Source organism: Microcebus murinus, chromosome 17 (assembly GCF_040939455.1).
Source record: "Microcebus murinus isolate Inina chromosome 17, M.murinus_Inina_mat1.0, whole genome shotgun sequence".
Lineage (NCBI taxonomy): Eukaryota > Metazoa > Chordata > Mammalia > Primates > Cheirogaleidae > Microcebus > Microcebus murinus.
In genome coordinates this window covers 59163756-59190137 of record NC_134120.1, presented here as the reverse complement: position 1 = coordinate 59190137, position 26382 = coordinate 59163756, and the positions used below count along the sequence as shown (strand labels likewise).

At 55.8% G+C, this 26382-nt stretch overlaps 1 protein-coding gene across 3 annotated transcripts in view; it reads left to right on the top strand.

The window, feature by feature from the left end:
* Window positions 1-12644: 12644 nt before the first annotated feature.
* ADAMTS2 (ADAM metallopeptidase with thrombospondin type 1 motif 2) overlaps window positions 12645-26382 on the top strand; it is a 216363-nt gene continuing 202625 nt past the window's right edge. For all 3 annotated transcript variants that reach the window (XM_012789959.3, XM_075993718.1, XM_012789958.3), the window contains exons 1-2: window positions 12645-12912; window positions 13899-14293. In XM_012789959.3, the coding sequence (XP_012645413.2) occupies window positions 12792-12912; window positions 13899-14293 (516 nt within the window). In that variant the 5' untranslated portion in view covers window positions 12645-12791. The remainder of the gene's footprint in view (window positions 12913-13898; window positions 14294-26382) is intronic.

The window sequence follows — 26382 nt, the reverse complement described above, 5'->3', positions numbered from 1 at the left end:
CAGGAGTCTGAGGTTGCTGTGAGCTAGGCTGACGCCACGGCACTCACTCTAGCCTGGGCAACAAAGTGAGACTCTGTCTCAAAAAAAAAAAAAAAAAAAAAAAAAAGACATAGTTGGGGGCACAGATCAACCAAAGGCACAGCTGCCACACCTGCACGAGGCCTTTGGAAGGACCCGACGGCGCCTCGTGGCTACTGGCGGATCAGTGCCGTGGCCCTACAGCAGCCCGAGCAGCTGTGAGCGCAGACAGGGGTGTCCCTTGAAACGGATTGCGGGTGTGGCTTGGGCACACAAAGTCCGACAGGAGTAGGAATAGGAAACTCACAATGTTTGAGAGAGCTGTTTTGACAAAAGCCCACCAGTCTGAACTGAAAGAGACTAAGACTATTCAAGATGGGGAAAGACCTCTGTGTCACCGACTTCTTATGGGCCAGACACAGGCGGGGAGAGACTTCCGGCGGCAGGAAGGGCGCGTGTTCTAGTTTACTTCTCAACAGTGACCAGGGAGAACGAGGGAAAGGAAGGCTCTCCTCGACAGCAGGGACAAGAGTCACCTACAACAATGGATTGAGGGTCCAGCTCCAGAGAGTGGGCCTGGAGCTGATCTCAGAACACTACCCACCCCCAGGGCAGCAGGGCCTGGCAGCGCCTCTCCAGCGGGACGGAAGAACTGCGACGGGCCGGTGCCTGCCATGGGCCTCTGTCCTGCCTCGTTTTGAATGGGAGTGTTTGTCCAGTCACCCTGTGCCTGCTCTCCCATGACAAGCCGGGGTGTGTGTGAGGAGTGGGAGGTAGGAGGGTGCAGATAATTCCTCCTTTTGCTCCACAGGTCTCCAAATTAAGATGCATCTGTATCTGACTTAGGATATGAGATTCTGGACGTCAAGCCTAATGTCATGACTGGATAAGACTTTTAGGGCTCTTGAGATGGCAGTAAGTATATTTTGTAAGTGGGAGCATCTTAGCCTATTTTGTGCTGCTATAATCAAATACCTGAGCCTGGGTAATTTATAAAGAACGATATTCTTTCACAGTCTGAAGTCCTAGATCAAGGTGCTGGCACCTAGTGAGGGCTTTCTTGCTGCATTCTCACATGGCAAAGAGCAGAAGAGAGAGAACCCCTCCAGCAAGCCCTTTTTATAACAGCCCACCTCCCAACACTGCCCTTGGGGCTAAGTGTCCAGACATGAATTTTGGGGGGGATACATTCAAACCATAGCAGGAAGGCTCTTGAGTAATTGTGTCCAAGAGGACAGTCTGTGGCACATTGTATTATTGTTCCAAATTCCTCACCTATTCTATATTAGTTCCCTAGAGCTACCATAACAAATGATCACAAACTCGAATGGCATAAAGCGACAGAAATTTATTTCTCACAGTGCTGGAGGCCAGAAGTCTGACATCAGGCATCAGCAGGGCCGGTTCCTTCTGGAGGCTTTGAGGGACAGTCTGTTCCATGCTTCTCTCCTGTGTCCGGGCTGGGTGGCTGTACTTGTCAGCCAGCGCAGGCTGCCATGCAAACACCATAGCTGTGGCACAAACAACAGAAATTGATCCCTCACAGAGCTGCAGGCACAAGTACAAGACCAAGGTGCCAGCCATTCCGTTCCTGGCAAGGGCTCTCTTCCTGGAGTGCAGATGGCCAATTCTTGCCGTGTTCTCGCGTGGTGGGAAGAGGGAGAAAGGCAGGCATGGGTTGTCGGGAGAGGGGGAGCCATCTTCCTCTTCTGATAACACCAACAGTCATATTGGATTAGGACTCCATCTTATGGCCTCATTCAACCTTGATTCCTCTGAGAAGCCCTCTCTCTACATATCCCCTCTTGTCACACTGGGGGTAAGGGCTTCGACATGTGCATTCAGGGGACACAATTCGGTCTGTAGCTCTGGGAATCCTGGGCGTTCCTTGGCTTATAGATGCATCATCCCCGTCTCTTCGCACGGCATTCTCCCTGTGCATTGATGTCTCCGTATCTCCACTTCTCTTACAAGGAGATTAGGGGTCCCCCTAATCCAGCGTGACGTGACCTCCTCTTAACTAACTCCATCTGCAAAGGGCCCATTTCCAAATAAGACCCCTTCCTAAGGTTCTGGGTGGGTATGCGCTTTCGGGGGACACTGTTCAATCCAGTACACAGCCCTTATCCGTGCCCACTGCCGTTGGCTTTGCAGCTTCTCTCTAGGGTGGAGTGTGCTTCCCCACTGTGCCCGTGCTGGGCCGGGCAGTGTGTCTTGCCTGGCCAACGGGACGCAGGTGGAAGTGACGGCATGCTGGTTTTGAGCCCAGGCCTTGAGAAGCATTGTGTCTTTATGCTCATCTTCCTAGAAACTTCTGACCCCTCCATGAGACGAGCTTCCCCCTGGGGCTGCTGTCCCAGCACTTTGGACCCAGGATGAGCCGGCGTGCAGCCGAGCTGCCTCAGCTGCCCCCATTGGCCTGTAGAGCTGTGAGCCTAAGGATGGCGGCCTGGGGGCAAGGTTCTGGGGTGGTCTGAGAGCAGTGCTCCTGTGGCAGCAGCTGGTTGATATGGCGAGGAAGAGGCAGAAAGGGATGAACAGCCCTGCTGAGCCCCTGCTCCAGCTGCCATGCTGGATTGCAAGCCCAGTGTTGCCAGATATTCTATTTTACGGAAAGGAGCCAAGAATCAACATTTCTAATATGAAAGCTCCTGATTTTATATGTGTGCATCTAATTCAATTAAAAAATTGCTGCACTGTCCCAGCCGAACATGCCAGTGGGCAGGACTCTGCCTGCAAGCCATTGGTGGTGGCCTGGGATTGTGGACATGCCAGGCCCAGCAGGTCCCTCTGCCCAGCTGCTGCTCCCTCACTGGCACCACTGTGGGCAGATCCTGGTTCCAGGAGGAGAGCGTCCTCCGGTGTGACATACGATCATGATAGGCCCAGCAGAAACCCAGGCTCCTGTTGGGAGGAAATGCTGAGCTGGTCTCTGTGGATGGTCCCAACAAGGCCAGGAGATATAGGGGACTTGTTACTGCGATGCCTCTCTGTCCTTTGATGGTGCATATTGGTCACATTGTTAAGAAATATTTGGCAGGAAGACACACACCAAATTTCTGTAACAAAAATGATAGAATTTTAAGGGTTAGTCTGAAAAAAAGAAAACTACCAGAGAAGAAGGAAATCATACACCACCAAGTCCGAAATCGATTCTATTGGATGAATGTCTCACTTTAAATTTAAATTGAGTCCAAGTTCATTTCTCTCCCAGACGTCTAGAAGGTGGCATTCAAAATGTTTACACTTGTTCATCTGCCTTTTCGCTCAGTCCTGGCCCCACCTCCTTTCCTTCACTTGTCATTTCATTGCACACATATGCTCATCTTCACATCCACATATACATAATTTTATACACGGCTTGTGAAGTATGCCAGACGAAGAACGAAACAGTCCTGAAAACAGCTGGAACATTATGCAACAGTGGGGAGATGGGGCACATGCACATTCTGTACTGCAAAGTTGCACAACAGACCAAGTTTGTTATAAGTGAGGCTGGGAGGCTTTTATTTTTTCTCTAGGACAACAGCTTGCTTGATGGAGTAAGCCTGCTGCAGAAGGCGTTGTCTCAGGAGCCTCCATTTGCCCAAGAAGAGGAGCTGTGCTGGCAGCACAGAGACAAGGGGTGTGACAGGACCGCAGGCTGGGGCAGGCTGCTGAAGGGACAGAGGCTCACGCTCAGGGTCCAGCAATGCTGAGGTCTGGGGTGCAGGGGTGGCTTGTCTGGGACCAGCTGGCTCTGCAATTCTCAGGTCCACCCACTGTTTCTGCACTATCCCAGGGTGCAACGAGGGTGAAGCAGAGGGTGCAATGAGGCCGAGGCTCAGAGTCCAGTGAGGCTGAGGTCCAGGGTCCAGCAAGGCCAAGATCTAGGGACCCATGAGGCTGAGGCCAGGGTCCAGCAAGGCCAAGATCTAGGGTCCCATGAGGCTGAGGCCAGGGTCCAGCAAGGCCAAGATCTAGGGACCCATGAGGCTGAGGTCCAGGGTCCAGCAAAGCCAAGATCTAGGGACCCATGAGGCTGAGGTCCAGGGTCCAGCAAAGCCAAGATCTAGGGACCCATGAGGCTGAGGCCAGGGTCTAGCAAGGCCAAGATCTAGGGTCCCATGAGGCTGAGGCCAGGGTACAGAAAGACCAAGCACTGGGACCCAGCAAGACGGAGGCCCAGGGTTTAGCCTGAGTTGAAGCTGAAGTCTGGGGCTCAGCAAGGCTGAGGCCCAGTTTCTCATGAGAGTTAGGTTTGGGGAAGCATGTGCTTCTCTGCTGGCATGCGTCGGGTGGACAGAATCTTCTGCCAGCTTCTGATGAATCTTGAGCCAAACTGCCCCTCACTCCCTGTTGCTCCCAGAGCTCAGAGTCTTCCTGTAGACAGTGGTGGCCTATTGGGGATCACCTGGCCCTGCGATTCTCTGGCCTAGCCACTGTCTCCCTGGTGCCACAGGACGACCCAGGAGAGTAGGGGCTTGGTCATTCAGGCCACAGCTGGGTCATCCCCGGGGCCACTTGGCCCTGTGGCTCTGCTCTTACTCAGCCATGGGCCTCCTCACCTCACAGATTCAAGCCAGTAAAAGAAACCGATGACACCTGCGGTCCCGTTCAAAATCTCCATTGCCAATGTCCAGGTTAAGGGCGGGGCGTGCTTCATTACATTTATATGAGAAAGGTTTGAGGGTCTCAGCTGGCCTCAGGGATAATAGTGTGGCCGATGATGCGATGCGGTTCGTCTGCTCGATAATCGGAGACGATACCAAGGCTGGTAGTGCCCTCCCGTCGGCTCGGAGACGCCGTGGGGAGCGAGGGGAGGGGCTGCAGGGGGCTCAGGGTGAACAGAGTCTCGGTAGGAGACCAGACCGCAGCACAGACCTGTGGAGAAGGGCTCCCTGGGGAGCTGCGGCCCACCCCAGGTGCTCTGAGGCCGGGCAGGGACTGGGCTCAGCAATGCTGGGAAATGCTGTGGTCCTGTGCTCTGGGGGCCTCGCGAACGGAGAGCTGCTGGGGGTCTCAGCTGCCCCGCAAGCAGGCCGGAGGCCCCACTGTCACCGCAACGCCTCAGTGAGCTGGCAGCCCTGGGCCGCAGCCCGAGGGCAGGGAAGGTGAGCACGCGGCTAGCCCGGCAGGCTGGCTGAGGCTGGAGACGCTGCAGGTGGACCTGCCCAAGGTTGCTAGGGAGCGTCTGGAGGTGGGGAATTGCCATGGGGGAACAGCGGCCGCCGGAAAGTCATTCGATTTTCTTTTTCTCATTTTCAGAAATGCAATTAGGGAGGCCAGGGCGCTGCGTGGGCTCTGGAGCGCGCCTGCGTGTCTGGGGCTGTGGGTGTCTGTGGACTGCAGGTCAGCGTGCGTCTGTGTGCCTGTTGGTGCACATGTGTCACCACACGTGCGTGGCACAGCGTGTGCGCGCGCACCCATGGGCAAAAGAACGATCTCTCTTCTGGTCTCCTGGGGAAGTTGCCTGTCAAGTGCCCTCGAATAGCTTCCTGTTTTCCGTTCACATTAGCTTGTTGGCAAGCCCCCAACCTTGAAATGGCAGTTCCGCAGCACCCCTGCACCCCAGCACCTCTCAGCCCGCGACCGGGCCCTCCCTCCGAGTAGCCTGTGCTTCCAGACTTACGTTTACAGGGCCCTGGGGGCAGTCCCTTCCCTTCCTCAGACATCGTCTGCATCTGCAGCCAGTGGGCAGGATCTTTGGTGGGTAGCAGGGGCTGCCAGTGCCATGTGAGAGCCAGGAAAAGGAGGGTTTGGGAAAGTTATAGCAACTGGGGCCGTTGTGGAGGTCCCTGCGTGAGGAGCAGAGGGGCCTCTCGGTGGGGTTGCAGAGTCACCGGCCACGAAGGGCCCAGCCCAGCTTCCCCATGGCAGGAGGCAGAGGTGGGCTCTGCAGAACAGGGGCTGGAGGCCACGGGGCCCAGGGGCCAGGTGGGGATAGCGAGGTCTGGAAGTCACTTAGGAGCTGCAGCTGTCCTCAGCTCCAGCCCATGGCTGCCCTGTGGCAGAGTGGCCCAGTAGAGCCGGGTGGGGTTTTTTTTCCATAGGAGCCAAAGCTACATATTCTCATGAGAAGTGTTTTGATTTTTCAAATCTTAGAAAATAACTGGAGTTAAAAAACAAAACCCTGTGGGCCACCAGTTGGCAGCCCCACATGCCTCATTTATGTTGCTTGAGTCTACCGCAACAGCTAGTAACTCCACTACTACTTTAGGCGAAGAGCAGCATTTATACAAAAGGTGCTCAAGTCTGTACCCCACAGGGCTGGGGGACTCAGAGAAGCCTCTGGACACCTTGGTGTGGGGTGAGTGCTGGAGTCGTGGGGTCCAATCCAACTCTGTATCCTCGGGGGCTACCAGCCCTGAGCTGTAGGTGGTCCCTGGGTCTGCTGAGTGGCTCAGGATGGGAAAAGCCAGGACACCTGTGCTAGCTGCTGTCCATCACTTCCTGGACACGGCTGGACCCGAAGCACAATATTGGGCCGTAGACATCGGAAACGTAACGTACTGGAGTAAACTGACCATGGCCGTCCTTCCGTGCAGGAAGTCATGAGGGCAGGGAGGAGAGTTCACCTAAGAGCTTTGCCCCTTCGCCAGCGGAGCCGCAAGGCCCACTGCTCCCAGTGGCCTCGCCTTTCTGTTCCAGCGGAAAAGGAAACTGTGGGCCCAGCTTGGTCGGTCGCCTCTGACCAGGGCAGAGGAGGGCAATCATGGGCAGGGATGTGGCGGACCCTTCTCCTGAGAAGGGAGCTGGGAGCCCTGGGGCTCCAAGTTCCCCGAGCATTTTGGGTGAACATGCTCTTTCTTCCTTCCCCTACTTTAAACCCTCCACTGAGAACAAAATGCAAACCCCTGGCTGAGTCCTGCAAGGCACTGCCTCATCACCGGTCCCGTGGCCTCTCTTATGTCATCTCCTCCCCGGAGCAGAGGAAGCTCTTTCCTGCCACAGGGCATTTGCATGTGCCTGCCCCTGCCTGAGACGCTTACTGCCCAGGCCACTCATTCCCGGGAAATTCTCTCTGATCAGCTTTTAGCCCAAACCTTCCCCTTTCTGCCTTCTGGTCCCATGCATTCTATATTATCTGCCTCTTTTTATTTTCTTCATAGCATCTGTCTTTGAAAATTATCTTAATTTGTTGATTCAGTCTGCAAATATTTACTGAGCACCTACTGTGTGCCAGGCTGTGTTTTGTCAGTGGCCACATTTCCTACAAGTCTTTGGCAAGATTATCAGGCCCAAAGCTACCCTGTCATCCTATTGCTGATGTCCTACAGTACAGCCAGGGTTTGGTTCTAAAGTCAGCAATGACATGGAAAAGGCCATGGTCAAAATGCTCTGGAAAATCTCCAGTGCCCACAGTTTTACATCTACAGCCCAATACTGTTCTCGGGGTGCAGCCATACGTAGGAAGTGCTGGACAGCAGTGTTAGCACAGGTGTAAGTGCCGGCTCTGCCAGGTGTCAGTTGGGAGCCCTTCATATGTGTTAGACCATTTGACTCTCAAAACCACATAGGAAACAGGTAATACTATTATTTCCATTACACAGCTTAAGAAACTGAGGCACAGGGAGCTCGCCAAGGGCACATGACTATGACTAGACAGGGAGTTGAAATCATCTGTGCAGGTGAGCCGAGATGAAGTGCCCCCTCAGCAGCCCCAGGAACCCAGGGCCCCTGCTGCCCAGGACAGCCACACGACAGGTGGGGAAGGGAGTTCTCCAGTTTGGAGGTCTGCCTTGTTATTCCAAAAGGAATATCAGTACTTTCAGGCACCAACCTGGATTAGGGACTGCTCACTTCTACTCTCTGTTAAACACAGATGGAAGCCGGGCCCCAAGCTTTGCAGGAGAAGATGGGTGCTGTGTGCAGGTCACTGAGTGTGGGGTGCTGTCCTGGAGACTCCGTATGACCAGCAGGAAGCAAAGGCACTCGAGTCCTTGGGCTAAATGTCAGGCCTCCAGTGCCCAACTGGGATGATCATGTGGGTGTTGCCACCATGTTAGGGAGAGGTGTCGAGGCCAGGTGGAGGGCATGGCAGGGACTGGGGGCAGATCGCAGAGCTAATGAGAGGGTAGAGGGAGCTGGTGACCACAAGGGAGGGCTCGGGATGGCCCTGGCCCTGGCTGGGTGTGTGCACGGAGAGTGGAGGTGTCAGATGCCCAGCCTGGGACAGCTGGGCAGGGGCTGGGGCTGGGGTGGACATGGGGCAGTTCTGGGTGCACAGGTGGGTGATGCTCTGAGACATCTTGATGGAGGTGCCCGAGGGAAGCTGCGCTGACAGGGTGGTATGGTCCCGGTTGGGGTCACTGGCATATGAGCTCTGGCAGCCCTTCTGGGAGAGGGCAGGACACCTGTGCTTGGGCCATCCTTCTACCTGGTCAAGAGCAAAGATGATACCCAGGCAGCAGGCCCCCGAGGCTGTGGCTGACGCTGGAGCTACACCCCCCACCCCCACTTCCTGGTGTGTGAGATGAAGCATTTGCTTATGGTTTAAGAGGTCTGCGTTTCTTGCAGCCAGAAGCATCCTGAGGTACCCAGAGGCCTTTCCAAGATGGGAAGGCCAGACAAAATGGTAGCCTCCCTGGCCCCTGTGAGGGCCAGACACAGGTGAACCCATGGCTTTAGACACTGGCCCAACTGAGTCCTGGGCATCACTATCTGCCACACCCAGATGGTCCCTTTAAAATTCTTCTCTGCTCTCTCTGCTAGGTTGAACACACATGCAAGTGGACAGTCACAAGTAGGCATTGAGCTATATCCTTCCCTGGGCCACCACTGCTTAGATTGAGTCTGAGCTTCCTTCTTGCATGCCACATAGAAGTGTTAACTGAGCCTGGACACCCAAGCCTCCAAACTTCAAGCACTTTGTCTCTCACTTCCAGGCAGAACTGATCCCAGTGGTGATGGGAAACCTCCATGGTGCAATGGCAATAAAGACAGATGCTACCTAGGCACTGCCGTTCCCCTTCTGCCTGACACAGCTTCCTGCAGGGTGTATGGTGAGGGAAGGTTGCTCAAGAAACACCGAGAACCACAGTCCCTGAAGGCCACTTGGCTACCACATCCTGTTCCATCAGCGCGTCCTTGGCACGTTGTGTGCCAAGGCCGCTCCTGGCTAGAACTCCACCAGCGCATCTGACAGGGCCGGCAGCAGTGCTGGAGAGAACCGTCGTCTTCAGAGGCCCCTCTGCAAGGTCACTAACCCCTCATGCTTGGTACGCTTGGCACATGGGCCCAGTGGGACTGGAAGAGTCTAGGTGCTTCCCCACAACCCCTGGGAGCTCGCTTGTCTGGAGACAGGACAGTGAGGTCTCATTGCCTCCATCTGCTTAGCAGGTCTTGCCAAGGAAGGTGGCCTTGTTAAAGGGGCAGAGTACCTTCCCGGGGCCTGGTTTCCGTGTGGACATCAGGGGATGGCAATGGTGCTCAAGTGGGCTCCTGTCTCTAACGGTGCCTGTGCTGCATATGTGACCCAGAAGCCAGAGGCAGAGCAGCCCTGACTGTCCTCTGCAGAATGACGCAGGCACCCTCCCGTCCAGAGCTGGGACCTGCATGGAGCAAAACACTTTTTCTTCCCAGCGTCCCTCCTCTGAGGTACATGGAGTAACTTGCGACACCCAAGATGATCAGGAAAAGTTTCCATTTCTTTCTGCACCTCACGCCCTTGGGAAGATTTTAAGGGGCTGGGTGTGCAGGACCTGAACCAAGGCTGGGTTATCCTCATCCCTCCCCCAAACACCAGGCTTCCAGATCCAGCTGCGGCGCCAGTGCCTTCAGGGACCAGGCTGGTAACCTCAGGAGGCAGGTGTAGGGCAGCAGGGAGTGGGGGGACTGTGCCAAGTCGGGGAGTACAAGCCAGACCTAAAGGCATTCAAATTCAAATAAAAACAAGCATATGTGACATGCTCTGAACAAGCGTTGGAGCGGAATCAGCCCTGCGGTCCTTAGTTTTTGTCTTTGGGATCTAGACTGAGTGAGTAGACTTGAGCAAAGGACCACCGGGAATTTCCGGGTCCCACATTTTACCTAGAGGAGAAGGGGAACCAGGGGGAGAGGCACACACCACACCAGTGGAGGAGGAGGAACATTTCCTGGAAGAGGAAGAGGAAGAGGAAGAGGAGAGATTTGAACTATGGAAGTTTGAAAAAGGAGGAGTTTTTTTGTTGTTGTTTTGTTTTTTTAGTTGAGGACAGGTGATCAGGAAGCTGGGATGTGTCTCTAGGTCCTCTGCTCCCCCAAAAGGGCTTCACTGGAAATTGTGATGGGTGTGTGCCTTGTGCAGTCACTCAGCCTGTGGGTACCATTGTGGGGACTAATGTGTGGGCTGGTCAAGGATGGTGGTCAGTCTCTCAGTTGTTCCTGGCCTGGGGGAGGAGTCAGGGCATTGGGGTTGGGCGTTATGTGATAGGAACAGCTGCCAGGGATTGCTTGGGAGTGTCAGGGAGATGAGGGACAAACTCTGCCAAAAAAATTCCCAGAGCAAGTATCCCAAAGTGTGCAAGACAATGTAGTTACATGAACCTGTCAGAAGATACCATGGACTCACAACGTCGGAGTTACTCTTCTTCAATTCTTTCTGATTACATTAAAGAAAACATCTCTGTGCTGGTCTGTCTTGACACTTCTGTAGCACTTGCTAATCTGCTCCAGTCTCACTTTCTTTTGCAGGTTGTAGTATGTAGAATTTGATAACATTTTTTTCTTTTCATTTTATTTATTTTTGGCTGCTATCTTTGATTTATGATGAGATGGTTAGATGTTGGCTTTTCCATTTACGGTAGTGATTTAAAGTATCCTTTACAAATTAAGTGAATTATTAAGTGCTGCATCAAGAAATATAGCAGTGGTAGTGATGGTAGGTTTATGGCAAGGACCATAAACGCAGCAGGAAGGTGGTAGAATAGGACCCTTGACGTAGATAAGGCTGCTGGCTTCACCTTTTGAGGAGGATGAAAGCACAGACAGCCCTGGGGGGGAATGCAGCAAGGGTCCCCGGACAGCGCCTGAATGGACCCAGCTCTGGGCTACCTGGCTCCCACAGCCTTCAGGATTCAGCTCATGGTGCTTCTTATGGGAAGCCCTCCCGGATGTCCAGCTCTGGGGTCATTTCCCTTCTGATACACTGGAATTCCAGTTCCAACTTTCTCTGGAACCAGCTGGGTCAACACAGGTCACAAGAGCAGAAGCAGGGATCTGTGGTGAACGCAGGGTAAGTGTGCCATTTAAAAGCTGCTAAGCAGGAATGTGGGCCCAGCCTGGCCGCCCTTCCAGTTTCTCAAGAAATGCTAGAAATCTACATTTCTAAGTGACGTCTCACCATTTTTAATGTTGATGACCAATCTCCACCATGCCTAGGGGCCGGATCCAGCCTCAGGCACTCTCAGTGACACAGAGAGAGGAGCTTCCAGGTGAAGATGGCTGGCAAGCAGTAGCGCCGCCACACCTGGGCCCTAGAAATGACAGAGTCAGGGACACGAAATCACTGCTAAAGTGAGTTGTGCAAGTCATGTGTTTCCCCACAAGACTGGACCCTCCTGGCCAGCAGGGTGCTTAAGTCATCTCTGGGTCCTCTGCCCCTGTCCAAGGCCAAGGCCCTGGCCACACATGCCTGGGGCAGGGTGGATGAGAAGATCAAAGGGACAGGTGTCCACTCTCTGGGAAAGTGAGACAGAAGCTGGCATCACACAGCAGAGATGTTCCAGCAGACATGCCTGAGCGGGCTCCCAGGCAGGCCTGGGGGAGGTCACTGTGCCAGAGGACACCAAGTCTGGTGGGACAGGGACTCCAGGCAGTGGGAGGATAGTGACCTTGCTGGAGAGGAGGGATTCCAACAAGGGCTCTGACAGCAAACTCTCCCAGGAAGAACCGAAACAGCCCTGGACGCTCAGTTGGAAAAGGTGGGTGGAGTGTACAGAGGCCATTTCAGGTCGGCTGGGGGTGGGGCGGCCAGGGAGTGCAGTGGCGGGAGGCTAGAATGGCCACGTGGGATCGAGGACAGACAGGAACCTGACTGTGCTCTGGGACCCAGGGCTAAGGTCTGGCAGGAGGAGGCTGTGCTCAGAGGCTGCAGTGGAGGGATGGAAGGCAGATGGGGGAACAGGGACTTCAGGAGGAGAGGGGGTGGGGACTAAGGGAAGCTTGTCTGAGTAAGGGCAAAAAGTTGATCTTTGGGGTGGCCGCCAGAGTGCACCTCCTGTAACAGCATCGTTCTGCCTTTGGGGCACCAGGCCAGGTTCAGCACCCCAGGACCCGAAAGCCAGCCCCCCACCCCGTCCATTCGCACGCCCGGTCCGGCCCCAAGGCACTGAGAGGGTGAGGCGGGCCCCAGTTCCCAGGACTAATGGGTGGTGCCCGGGCACCCCGAGGGCTCTCTGGTGCGGGTGCTCCGGCGGCGCGGCTCCCCCGGCCCGGCCCGCGGCGCTTCTCTGCCGCCGCCTCGAGGTGTCTCTGCTTCGCTGCCAGGCCGGGCGGCGGCGGCGCGGGGAGGGGAGGGCGGCGGCGGCGGCCGCGCCAAGAAGCGCCGGGTCACCGCAGGCTGAGGCGCCCGCCGTCCCCGCCCTCCCCCTCGCTCGCCTTCTCCCTGCCCCGCCTCCTGCTCCCGCTCGCTGCTTCCCTCCCCGCCTCCCCCGCGCTCCCCGCCCTCTCCTCCGCGCCTCGCCTCCTCCGCCCCGCGCCCTGCGGTGCTGCAGCTGCGGGCGGCTCCAGCTGCCCCAGATGTGCGCTGGGCGGCGCGCGGGGAACTTTCGCGCCGGCTGCCAGTGCGGGGCCCCGGCTGCAGTCCGGCTGCCATGGATCCGCCGGCGGGCGCCGCTCGCCGCCTGCTCTGCCCTGCGCTGCTGCTGCTGCTGCCGCCGCTCCTGCTGCCGCCGTCGCCCGCGAACGCCAGACTCGCCGCCGCCGACCCCCCGGGTAGGTGCGGCCCGGCCCCGGCGCTCCGCGACCCCCGCCGGCCGGCCAGCCCCGCGCGCCCCGCCGGCCCTCCGCAGGCGTAGTCCGGCCCGACTTGGGCAAACTCCACGCGCCCCGCCCGGGGCCAAGTTGGCCAACTTCGGGGCCGGCTCGGTCGCGCAGGGGGCGCCCCGCGGTGCAGCCGGGCGCCTCCGGCCGGGGACAGCCTTGGAGCCCTCGCGGCTCCCGAGTCGCGCAGCGTGGAGACCGAGGGCCGGGAGAGCCCGCGGCGGAGAGCGCAGTCAGCCCCCGCAGGTCCGGGGGAGCCAGGGCGAGGCGGCGCCCGGGCTCGCGTCCGGGGACGCTCGGGAGGAGCCGGGTGCCGAGCGCGCCGCCTTGGGCCCTGAGGATTGGTTGGAGCTCCCGGAGGGGATCCCCGTAGATCGGAGGGACCCTGCTCCACCCCTACCTGTTCTCGGGCGCGCGGGGAGAGGGGGCCGGCAGCGGGCTGACCGGGAGCTGGACACGGAGGGCAGGCCGCTCGTGCTCGGGGGAGCCGAGTCCTCGCAGCTCCGGAGGCCAACAGTGGGGGCAGTCGGGCGACAGGGGCCGCCGAGGGGTCAGGCGCCAGGGTGGGGGCCAACTGGGAAAGGCTTCCGAGCACCCCACGACCTGACAAGGCGGCAGGTTCACAGGTTCAGGGGGTGGGAGACGCTGTGACGAGGTCGTCCCCTCAGGAACTGTGAAGTGCTCGCCGAGCCCCATCCCAGAACAGGGCAGGGGGCAGAGCTCTTGTTTGGCAGGGTCCGGGGGCGGCAGGGTTCCGGAGTGGTGGCCCTGTTAACGCCCCTTCCTGGTAGCAAGAAAGCCCAGGAGGTGCAGGCTAGCTTTTGGGGGCAGAATGCCCCTTCTGTTAGCAGTCGGGCGGGGCTAGGGGATGCGAGTCTGGGCGCCCGGGCTCTGGGGCTCCCAGGCCTCCGCCGGTCTAACGCCCCTTCCCATTGCAGGCGGGCCCCTGGGGCACGGAGCCGAGCGCATCCTGGCGGTGCCAGTGCGCACTGACGCCAGGGGCCGCTTGGTGTCCCACGTGGTGTCGGTGGCTACGGCCAGGGCGGGGGTACGAGCCCGCAGGGCTACCCCGGTTCGGACCCAGAGCTTCCCCGGAGGCAGCGAGGAGGACCCCAGCAGTCGCCTCTTCTACAATGTCACGGTCTTTGGCAGAGATCTGCACCTGCGGCTGCGTCCCAACGCCCGCCTCGTGGCGCCCGGAGCCACTGTGGAGTGGCAGGGTGAGACAGGCACCACCCGCGTGGAGCCTCTGCTTGGGACTTGCCTCTACGTAGGGGACGTGGCCGGCCTCGCTGAAGCCTCCTCCGTGGCGCTCAGCAACTGCGATGGGCTGGTGAGTACGCACTTCTCTCCATCTTTTTTGTCCGCTGCCCTTGCTTGGGCCTCGGGAATGGGTTACCTGGGAGTGCCCAGGAAGGGCAGGACTTGTGCTGAGGACTTTCTCTGCCCTCTCAGTGCTTAGGAGCCACTGGCACCGACTGAGCGGTTGGCTGGAAGGCAAGTTATTTTGATTGGTCTGAGCAGGGGACGATTTATGCAGGGAGACAGCCAGGGTCTCCAAAATGCTTATCAGGTGCATTTTCCTTATGCCTGCCCACACCTATCTATGGCTTGCGTCCAGATGTGGGTCGGTGTCTGTGTGTATCTCTGTGTGCGCATTTGCATGTGCTCTGGAATGTTGGCGCGTACTTGCATCTCAGTGCCTGTGCACCTGTGTGAACATATGCATGTGTCACTGTGTCTCTTGTGCACATATGTGTTTGTGCGTTTTTGCTCTGTTGAGTGTGTGTCCTTGTGCTTTTCGGCATGTAGCCCAGCAGTCAGTCTTCCTGCTTCTGTGTGCGTGGGTGATGTCAGCCCAGGGAGCAGGCAGTGGCTCTGAGATGCCCAGTTACCCTCTGCCCCCTGGCTGACTGGAAGCCACTGGGGTTTATGCTGTGGTTTCCTGTTGAACTTCAGCTGATTATTTGAAAAGTTGGTTTTTCTCTCTGTTTTGAGCTGAGGGGAGCCATTGGAAATGAAAACTCTACTGCCCCTGAGCTGCTTGATCTTTGGGGGGCAGCTCCTGAAGGACAGGAGACAGACTAGGGTTTCCTTTTTGGGACTGCCTGGACCACCTAGCATGACTGGAGCCCTGAGGAGTTCTTCTTCTGGGAGTGGGGGCGTGGCAGAGGGACCATGGCTTAGCACAAGGGGACCTCGCAGTAAGCCAGGATCGATGGCCAGGGAGGAGGCTGACATTGGCGTGCTCTGTCAGCTGCCTAGGGGCCTGGCGCACAGCAGAAGCCACTGCAGTTTTCTATTTTGGATTGGGTGTGCCGTGATCAGGCCGGCTGTGCTGGCCAGACCTCTGAGGCTGCCCACCCTGGGGTCTGCTCTAATTGCTGCTCAGGGAACTCCTGCCCCAGCAAGTGGCCGCTCTCCCAGCCCTGCGGCCTCTGAGCCAACTCGTTCTCAGGCAGCTGGGGTTCATCCTGCCGTCTGCAGAGCCAGCAATTACACCCGGGCCCCACAACCGCTGGGGTTCTTTTTATGGAGACACAGGAAATGTGACTTCGGAAAATCACTGCCTTTAGATGGATTTAGGTAGAACCTGGGCATATTATTGCAAACAACAATAAATATCCTTGGAAGAGTTTGATTAAAATGGTAAGCCTTTATAGTCCCCGTTGTCTCGAGGATGTCCCAGACCTCAGAGGTGTGTCTCATTTTACACTGAAGGTGAATTTCCTAAATTAATGGAAGTCTGCTGGGGCTCTGGGTGAGGCGGGAGGAGCAGACGTGGATGCAGTCTGTTGGTGGGCCAACTCCCGTGTTCTAAGTAATTCCTGATGGACGGCATCCTGGGGGGCTTTGTCATTGTGTCATTCATTCAGCTGTTCGTTTGGTGATTCATTTGTTCAGCCAGCACCTTCTAATGTGTTTATCCAGGATGAATGCATCTGGTCAGAGATGTGGCAGGCCTGGTAACCCCCCAGGGGTCATCTCCTCAGGGTGGCTCACAGGCTGAGGCACTCTGGTCAGACTGGGAGAGCGTGCTCCCAGGGGGCTATTTGGATGGGGTCTTGAAGAATGAGTGCCTAGCTGGAAAAGGCACAGGTTGGCAATCTGGGCAGAAGGAGGGGTGTGTACAGAGGTACCATGCGTGAATCTGGCTGGGCAGGGCGGGCATGCTGAGGTGTCACATGTGCAGAGGTACCATGCGTGAATCTGGCTGGGCAGGGCGGGCATGCTGAGGTGTCACATGTGCAGAGGTACCAGGTGTGAACTGGGCTGGGCAGGACGGGCATGCTGAGGTGTCATATGTGCAGAGGTACCATGCGTGAATCTGGCTGGGCAGGGCGGGCATGCTGAGGTGTCACATGTACAGAGGTACCAGGTGTGAACTGGGCTGGGTAGGACGGGCATGCTGAGGTGTCACATACACTGGACATACTCAGGCAGAGGGACAAAACACAGATGGGAAGATATTGGCTTTGGAAGAAGGGCTGGGGCCTGCCTGAGGGGCTTTGAATGCTGTCAGTGAGCAATGGCCTTGAGAGAGTGGGACAGCATCATTGGTTGTTCTTCTCCTGTTCTTTTCTTTTTTTCTGTATGTATGTGCCTGTTCTGATTTTATACTACTTAATTCCTTAACCCTCTAAGTCCCTCTGTGTTTCCATGACAGGCCTACTTGCCAAGGACCTGGGACTTCACACATGGGGCCCTTGGACCTCACAGAGGCCCTGTAGGGGAGGCATCCTCTGCCCTGGTTACAGATGGAGCACCAAGGCTCTGGGAGGTTGAGTAAGTTGCCTTAGGCCACACAGCCAGTGCTGGCAGGAGTCTGTCCTCTTCTGTCATGGTGCTCCCAAGTCTGAGTGGGTGGAAGGGACATCATGGGTCCAATTATCAGGGGGTCCTGAGGAGTGTCAGCATCAGGCATGGCTGAATCCAGGCACTCAGAACATGCTTTCTGTCTCTCAGCTCTGCCACTGTGTTCATCTCAGAATGCCTGCAACCCCCCCCCCCCACCATGTGGGGCCACCAGAGGCTCCTGGCCTAGCTTGTCTTCTGAGGAGGCAATCTCTCTGAAATGGAATGCTGTCCTCTCTGGGTGATACCTGTAACAGTCCTAGGAGGGATCTGATTAGCCTTTCTTGGGTTACAGGCCCATCCTTAAACTACTAGCTGTGGTGTGGGCCTGGGCTGAATCTCTCGCTCACCTTTATGGTTGAGGGTGAGGCTCAGACCCCCAAACTCTGGAATGGAGAGGGTTCTATACATACAAGCAAGGGGAAGGACAAGTGTGCTGGGGAGATGAAAGTTGTTACCCTGTGTTCAGCTCAGATGTCCTCCTGGGCTCCTGACTGGCCTGCTCAGCTGCCTCTGGGACTCCTTCCTTGGCCGACCCCACTCGTCACATGGGTGGGAATCCCAGGCTCCCTGCTCCCGTGCACGACTCCCCCCCAGCCACACGGTGGTCCTGGAGCTCTCTGGACCTCGTCCAGTCTCCATCTCCTCACACACCTGCCTCCAGCCCCGTCTTTGGCTCCTGTGCTCCTCAGCTGCTCCTGATTGGTCCCTCCCAGCAACCCTTCTCGCTGCTGCAGCCAGAATGATTTTATAAACCACACACCCAATCATGGCACTCCTTTGCTTAAGACCTTTCAGTGGTTCTTATTGCTCTTAAAAAAATCCAAATCCCCTGGCCTAGCATTCAAGGCCCCACTGACTGGATGCCTCCAGCCTTATCTGTCACTGTGTCCTCCTCATGCCTGTGCTCCGGTCTCACTGAGCTTTGAGTCCCCCCAACACTGGACAGCCAGGGGCTTTGCACAGGCTGTGCGCTGGCCTGGACACTCTTACCCCTTTCTCTTTACCTGCTTCATGCTGTACGTCTCAGCTAAATGACAGTTCATCCAGGAAGCTGTCCTGGACACACATGCCATGTTGTGCCCTGTGGTTCTTGGCAACTAGTACCATGGCATCTCTGGCTACGTCCAAAGGGGCCAGCTCCAGACTTAGCAGAATTCAGCTGGCTAAGTGAGAGTGCCCAAGAAGTAGGGACTGGAAGCCTGTGCAGAAAAGGGTGTGGGACCTCCCAAAGGCCCTGTGACCCCAGTGTTCCAGGCAGGCCTGGTCTGCTCTGCTGCCAACCCCAGGGTGTCTGCACCTCGGTGGGTAGGCCCCCTTGGAGAATGGTCTAAAGGTCTGTCTCTCTTCCCAAGGAAAGCACTATGCACACATGCAGTTTTCCATGGTTTTTCTCCCTGCACCGTGGTGTTCATGAAACCTGAGTTCAGATCCCCTGGTTTAAATCAAACTGAGTAGGGAAGGGAAACTTTCCCTGGACATGTATGGGGAAGGGTTGGGTGGGGTGAGAAAACCTTGGGCTGGGCACTGAGGACTTACCTCGAGACCCTGGGCCACCTTCCCTCTCCCACTGAGCCTCGGTTTATCCAGATGGAAAGTGAGGGCTGGAATCAGCCATCTCCAAAGCCGGAGTTGCATGTTCAGATGCCTTAGAGGCCAGATGGGGACCAGGCACAAGTGAGGGGACAGAGTTGGTGTTGCCTCTTGGGAGCATGGGCTCCTTGCTGCTGGACACCCCCACGTCTCTTCAGAGAAGCTGCGTTTGTGTGCCATATTTCTGATTCTGTTGTCATTGTGCGGGCAGAGAAGTGCAGCATGACGACCGCATGAGGGTCCAGACTGGGGCCCTAGAGGCAGGCGTGGCGGTGCTGGGGGCTGTGCTGGCAGCAGGGTTGTTGGGGCAACTTGGCAGGCAGAGGCTGTGCCGGGGAACTTGCGGAGAATTCTGCTCTGCTTCATCACAGCCACCCTCACTCCCCTTTCGTGCGTCCACAACCTCCGGGCCAACCTTGCCACCGCTTCTCACCGGGGCCTACCTGGTGGGAGGGAACGGGCTGCCCTAGGGGCTCTTCTCCAACCAGGGGCTGGGGAGGGATGCGACTGCCAAGATGCAGGCCGCCTGGCCAGGGGTTTGAGCTCTAGCTGGCAGAGTGGCAGCCCAAGGCCCCTGCCTGCCTCGTGGTGGCCCCTCAGAGTGACATAGGGGCATCCCTGCTCTGCAAGCCAGATTCATCTGGCTTTAGCCAATAAAGGTAGGGGTAATTCGGGGCCAAGTGGTGTCCCCTGAGCTCTGCCTGCCCTGCCTGACTCTTCCCTGGCGGACGACTAGCCGCAGCTGCCCCCGGGTCCCTCACCCACCCCGGGCACAGCCTAATGGAAAAGAGAAGGGAATTCTTTTCGGCAGGCGGCCACTATGCCCTAAGCTTAAGTCATGGGACCCTTTTCAAAACCAATCATCACGGCCCGGGAATGCAACATGCTGATTGGCTCCAGCCTGAGTCACGTGCTCTGCGCATGGCCTGCAGTGTTAGTGGGGAACAGGGCTGCTGGGAGGCTGACCTCGGTGCCCTCCTCAGTGTGCCCTGCGACGGACGGTAGGGCGGCGGCTCCATGTCCCGCCGCTGAGCCTGAGCGTGCGCCTGGGGATCCAGCAGCTGCAGCGCGGCTCTCAGGAGGCGCCTCGGTGGCGGTCCGAGGATCAGCATCTGCACCCGCTCCCTCTGCTTGGCGCCTTGGACCCACCGCCAGCAGTGTTGCTGCGGGCCTGCCACTGTGCCCCCATTTTACAGAGGAGGAAACCGAGGCTCTAGGAGTTGCTTAGCTTTGTGGAGCTCTCTCTGCGTGGGGTGGCCTAGCCCCTTGGAATCCTTCAAAGAGGGGCTTAGTGGAGCCGGCCCCCAACCCCCACCTCTGAAGGCCAGCATGGCCAGTCAATGGCCTCTGACCTTGACCCCAGGGAGGCCAGCTCTCCTTGGGCCCTATGTCATGTTGCTGCCTCCCCCCCCCTTAAACTCCACTGTGTGTGTGTGTGTGTGTTTCTGGCACTGGTTGGTTAGTGTAATGATGCTGCTCATTCAGGTGTTCGCAGGTTTCAGGATCCTTTGCCTGATGGCTAGCCTCAGCCGCCCTGTCCCCCAGTGTCCCTAGCACTTAGTGAGTCTTGGGTGAGTGAATGCAGGCCCTCACTCAGAGTCAGCTGGAAGGTGGAGAATGCTTGGTCCTTACCTGGGCCTGCAGTGAGGATCACAAGTACTGCAGCCAGTGTGAGCAGAGGAGTCATCGAGGGGCTCATCTGCCCTGAGCCCCAGGGACATGCCCCATGGCCTGGCACATCCACTTATCATCAAGGCTGGCTGTGCTTGGTGGTGGCCTGAGCCTCCCCACTCTGGTCTCTGAAGATCCTAGGGGCAAGTGTGCATCGGGCCCCTCCTGGGACCCTGGGTGTGAATGGGCAGGCAGATATGTCCTTCACTACCCCCATCTCCCTCTCTGGCTTGGGCAGCCCTGAGGTTTTTGTGTTGCTACCAGTACACAGCAGGCAGCTGGCTGTATGTCAACATGCGTGCATGTTTGTGTGCCTGTGCATGGCGAGTGTGTGTACGTGTGTGTGCACATGTGCATGTCTTGAATGTAGGAGTACATGTATACTTAAGTATGCATGTGGGTGTGCACGTGTGCACCCATACTGCACTAGTGTGTACATTTGGGCATGTGTACGAGTGCGTGCACGTGAGTGTGTATGTGGGTGCATATGTGTGTATACTTTTGAGTATGTGAGCATGTGCATGTGCAGACATGTGTATATTTAAGTGTATGTGTGCATGTGCATGAATATGAAGGTGTGTGTGCATGTGTGTGTGCTCTTGGCAGGAGTTTCCAGCAGGGGAGAGGCCTGAGATGAGGTGGAGGTACTGAAGGGGAGGAAGACCCCAGTCCCTTGAATCTTGGTGTCTCCTGAGACCCTCCTCCCATGGGTGCTCTAGAATGGGAGGACCCAGGTAGGAGCCTCTGGCTCTGCTGCATATGTTTCATATTAAATGTCAGCTGTCCAGCGGGTCTGCAGTGTTGCCATTAATATGGAGAAGTTATTACTATGCCTAGAGCCAGCTCCTTGGGCTCATCCATGAATTTCAATTAGACTGCACGTGGACCCCGGGACCTGCAGAGTGGGGCATACAGCTTCCGCTTGGAGGCAAAGGAAACCCTGGCATCCAGGACCAAGTCTCAGGCACTGCCGAGAGGCCAGGCAGGCTCTGCACATTTCAGTGGTTAACACCGGTGGGCAGTGGGCTTAGTGTGGGCTGGAGGCTGCTGCGGGTTACGCAGTCAGCTCTGCAGCCTGGACAAGTGCTGCAACAATGCAAACCTCAGTTTCTCAGATTACAAAAGGGGTGTTCCATCAACACCTAGCTCACAGGTGCTGGAAGGATGGGTACACAGCGCAGTTAGTCCAGGCCTAAGGGAGGGGAAACATTGGCCATTTCTGTCTTTCACTGGATCTAAGGTGCCATCAAATACAGGACACGCTGTTACTTTATGTGCCACCAAGAAAGAGGAGAGACTCCCATTGAAATCACAGTCCCCTTGAGGCACAGGTACTGGCTCCTGTGGCCCCTGCTTGCTCTCCTCACCCTTAGCGGCCGTTTCTCCTGCCTTGCTGTCGCTTTGCATATATTGGGCGACCAAGTATAGTAGAGCGCAGCTGCGCCGCTTCTGGGTGTCTCCCTCTCTTTGGTAAAGTGTAAGCAGTGATCATCCTGCAAGGGTCGGCATTTGCCTTGCTGGTGCCAGGCCACGCACTGCTGTGTCTCTGCCTTTCCGCCCACACCCTAACTTTTTGCCGTCACAGTGTGACTTTTTGAAGACACTGTGATTGGCAAAGGTCTCCATACAAGAAATGTTGATGCCACATCCACCTCAAGCGAAGTCATGGCAATGTGAAATTCCATAGCTGAGCTGGTGCGTGCCAGGCAGTGCCAGCCCCTCCACAGTGTAACATCTGCTGTTGCATCCTGCGTTCACAGGTGGTAAGTGTGAAAAATGTGTGTCGTAGAGTCATGAAAACATGGCTGGATGCTGCTGCTACTGCTGAAACAAATGATTTCGGGGCCTGAAAGCTGGCATGCAGGCTCCTTGCTGGGGGGGGCAGGCAGCAGCAGAGCTGGGCTGCCTGCGCGGGAGTCCAGCTCTGTGAGCAGGACACTCAGGACTCATCTTTGGGCCTGGACGTTTGTCCTTTGAAAGCAGGGTCAGGACCACATGGAAAAGTAAGGCGTATTTATATTTCATGCAAGGCTTGTCTAAGGCTTACTAGTGGCCACTCTGATTGGGACAGAGCTTCTGGAGGCATGATAAAATGTGTCCCGAGGCTGGGCGCGGTGGCTTATGCCTGTAATCCTAGCTCTCTGGGAGGCCAAGGTGGGCGGATCCTTTGAGTTCAGGAGTTCGAAACCAACCTGAGCAAGAGCGAGACCCCATCTCTACTATAAATAGAAAGAAATCAATTGGCCAACTAATATATATATAGAAAAAATCAGCCGGGCATGGTGGCGCATGCCTGTAGTCCCAGCTACTCGGGAGGCTGAGGCAGGAGGATCCCTTGAGCCCCGGAGATTGAGGTTGCTGTGAGCGAGGCTGACGCCACGGCACTCACTCTAGCCTGGGCAACAAAGTGAGACTCTGTCTCAAAAAAAAAAAAAAAAAGTGTCCCAATTGGTAGATATTTATACATGCAGATTTTTTTTTTTTTTTTTGAGACAGGGTGTCACCCTGTCACCTAGGCTGGAATGCAGTGGCATGGTGGCATGATCATAGCTCACTTCAGCCTCAAATTCCTGGGCTCATGGGAACCTCCCACCTCAAACTCCTGAGTAGCTGGGTCTACAGGTGTGTGTCACCACACCTGGCTAATTTTTAAAATATTTTTGTAGAGATGGGGTCTCATCATGTATGTAGCTATTTTATAGATTACACACATACCATCTCCAGTCAGTTGCGAATGAAACCTCATATAAAGTGATACCACAGATAAATTCTATTTTTTCGTGTATCTGTTCTTATACCAAAATTAAACTCTGTTTACTATTAGAGCTTTAAGGCTCCAATACCTAAAGTATTAGGTACTTTGAAGCTGTGCTGTCCAATACAGTAGCTACAAGCTACATGAGGAAATTGAACCCCTAAAATATGGCTCGTCTGAGTTGAGAAGTTGAGAGGTATTCTGAGTGTGGAACACATACTGGATTTCAAAGACTTAGTATAAAAACAGAATGTAAAATATTTCATAGATAAGTATTGATTACAGGTTGAAATGATACTATTTTGGATATATTGGGTTAAGTAAAATATATTACTTAATTTCACCTGTCTTTTATTTTTTTTTAAACATGGCTACAGATACAGCCCAGATCACATTTCTGTTGGACAGTGCTGCTTTGGGGCATCTGGCTGGATCCGTCCCTCTTTGCTTTACTCTCTTGCAAAATTTTCTTGGCTGGTCACATCTGTTTGTTCTTTCAAATGAATTTTAGAATTGTTCTGTCAGGTTAAAAAATCCCTTGTGAATATGATTGACAGTAAATTAAACTTAGAAACTAAAGGAGGAATGGACATAATTTACAGTATTTACCGGGAACATGGTGTTTTTCTCAGTTTAATTCTACTTTGATGTCATTCAGTAAAGTATGATACCTTTTAATGCAAGCACCATTTATTAAAATCAAGGTTATCTCAAGGATTTTTTGCTTTTGCCATTTCAAATTCAATCCTTCCCATCTATTGTTGGTATACAGGAAGCCTATTGATTTTTATATAATTATCTTTTATTAAGCAGCTTGATTGAACTCATTAATTCTAATACAGGGTATATTTGTAGATTCCTGTGGGTTTTCTAGGTATACAGTTGTACTGTCTGCAAACACTGATAATTTTGGATCCCCATTTCCAGTCTGCACAGTCTAGAACCTTCCGAGGGATGTTCGGTCGCAGCAGTGGCTGCGCCATCCTCGCCTGTGCCTGGCTGTGATGGGCTCGCCCCGGTGCTTCTCTGCTGAATATAATGCTTGCTCATGGATCAAGATGGATTTCATGTGCAGGCTATATCCTCTGAATTCTGGTTTTCTAAGATCCCATTTTTATCAGCAAAGGAGCTGAAATCCAGATAAAATGTCTTACCTCTTAGCACCCTATCCCCACCAGCTCCACGTAAGCGGCCGGAGGAGTTGCAGCCCCTGGGGCTGGTGCCCTTGGCCTCAGGTGAGCTGCCAGCTCTCATCCGCCCACTTTGCTGCCCAGGGTCAGCCTGCTCCCCACTTCCTCCATCAGAACCCTCGCAGCAAGCATGTGTGGGGACTGGGCAGCTTGCTGAGGAAGGGGCAGCTGGTCTTCCCCTCTGCACAGGTGGCTCTGGCAGAACAGGGCCTGGCCCCGCGGCCTGTGTGTGGGGAGGCTTCCCCCTTGAGCCAAGTTCTGCCCCTCTGTCTGCTCTGGCGCAGCCGTGCCCTCTGCTCTGCGGTGTTGGCACCAGCCTGCACAGCCCCACCCGCCCAGCCCCACTGTCACCTTTTATCCCATGTGCTTCTAGAAGGTATTTTTCCAAACAAAGGCAGTTCACCCTTAGAGCAAATCTTTGGCCCGTCCTGTAGAAAATAAAATTGTTTTCCATTGCGTGGTCCATCTGCCTACTGATGGGCATGGAACTTGGGAGCCTCCGGAGAGGGCACTGATGGAACCTCCACAAAGACCCTGACCTACAAGGTTTGGAGAGCTTCTGGCCTGTGAACACCTGCAGGTGCTGGGGGGTGGGCGTCCCGAGGGGTGTGGGCGGCTTCCCATGATGTCCCTTTGGACAGTATCTGTGCCTAGACCCCACCTTGAGAGATTCTGATTTATTAGACCTGGGTGGGACCTGGGATCTGTGTTTTTCCAAAGCTGCGTGGGAAGGTCCTGTGCACAGCACGGTGGGTGCCACTGACCTAGAGGAAGGCCCGGCGGGGAGAGGCCTGACAGGCCAGGCGTGGGTCCTAGCTCTCCTCCTGCTTACCTGTGACCCTCCGTTTCCCCAGTTGTGATGCCACCTGCCTCATGGGGTGTGTGCCAGTGAGGGAGCAAAGTGGGGGGAGCAAGGCAGCTGGAATGCCCCAGGAGGCCCAGGGAGGAAGGAAGTGATAGCCACTAGGGACGGCCAGGCCTCCTGGAGGCCTGGGGCGCAGGCTCCTGACACTCTCTGAATTTCCCTCACCTGGAAATTCAGAGCCTTGGCAGAGGGAGGACAGCCTCCTTGCATGGTGTCCTCAAGGCCACCCACAGTGGGGTGGGGTCCTCACAAGGAAGTGGGTGTGGACTCCCAGGGTAGCAACTGGCACCTGTTGCTGGGCTGTCCACACACAGCAGGTGCCTGGAACTCCGTGGGCATTGAGCACTGATCCTGTGGACTCAGTTGGGGCCTGGTCGGGGCAGGGGCTGGCATCTTCCTTGGTGCTCCTCAGTGCCCCCAGCTGGGCCCCCAGACCCTGTGAGGCTCCCCGCCCTTCCCCTCCCCTGCCTGTCCCTATCTGCTCCTATGGCCAGCCACTGGCTACTGGTCTGAGCTCGCCAGCCCTGAGCTGAGGTCTGGGCCCCTGGGACAGCGTGGGTCTGTCGCAGGCGGGGTGCTTGTCCGAGACCCTGTGATAGTATGGCGGAATGCATGTCGATTTGCTTTTCCTCCTGGTTCCTGTCTCAGAACCATGGGCCTCGCTCCGTCAGAGCCCCGGCAGTGTGCGGGTCCGCTGGGATCTGCTTTTACTCACAGCACTTCTGGCACTGAATGTGTGGCTTTTGTCCTCGCCCCGGCCAGTTCTCCAGGTAAAACCCTTGTACTTTCCTGATTGGTAAGGAACATCTGTAACTGTAATGTTTGCTCTTAGTTCCCTGGCTTCTGGTGCAAGCACTTCTGAGAGCCTTAGATTCTCTAGAGTGACAGGAGTGTCTTCTGAACGCCGGTGGGAGGGCTGGTGGGCGGGGCTCACGGGCAGCTTCAGGGTGGGGGCTGCTCCCCAGAAGGGCCAAGGCAGGGTTGAGGGTTGGGACTTCAGCTCCACTCCGCCAGCCTCCAGAGAAGGCACTGATGGAACCTCCACAAAGACCCTGACCTACAAGGTGGGAGAGCTTCTGGCCTGTGAACACCTGCAGGCGCTGGGGGGTGGGCGTCCCGAGGGGCGTGGGCGGCTTCCCATGATGTCCCTTTCCCCTCGCATCTTCTCCACATGGCTGTTTCTGAGTTGTGTCAGGATCTCATTTCATATGGTTCTAGACATGAGTTGTATCCTGTATAATAAACTGGTCAGAGTAAGTCAAGTGCCTTCCTAAGTTCTGTGAGCTGTTCAAGCAAATTACGGGACGTGAGGAGGGAGTCATGGGAACCTCCCGATTTAGAGCCACCTGGTCAGAAGTGCAGGTGAAAACCTGGAATTTTGATGGCATCTGAAGTGGGGGCAGTCTTGTGGGACTGAGTCCTTAAACTGTAGGGTCTGCACTGACTCCAGAAGTGTCAATATTGTGTTGAATCATGGGACAGCCAGCTGGCGT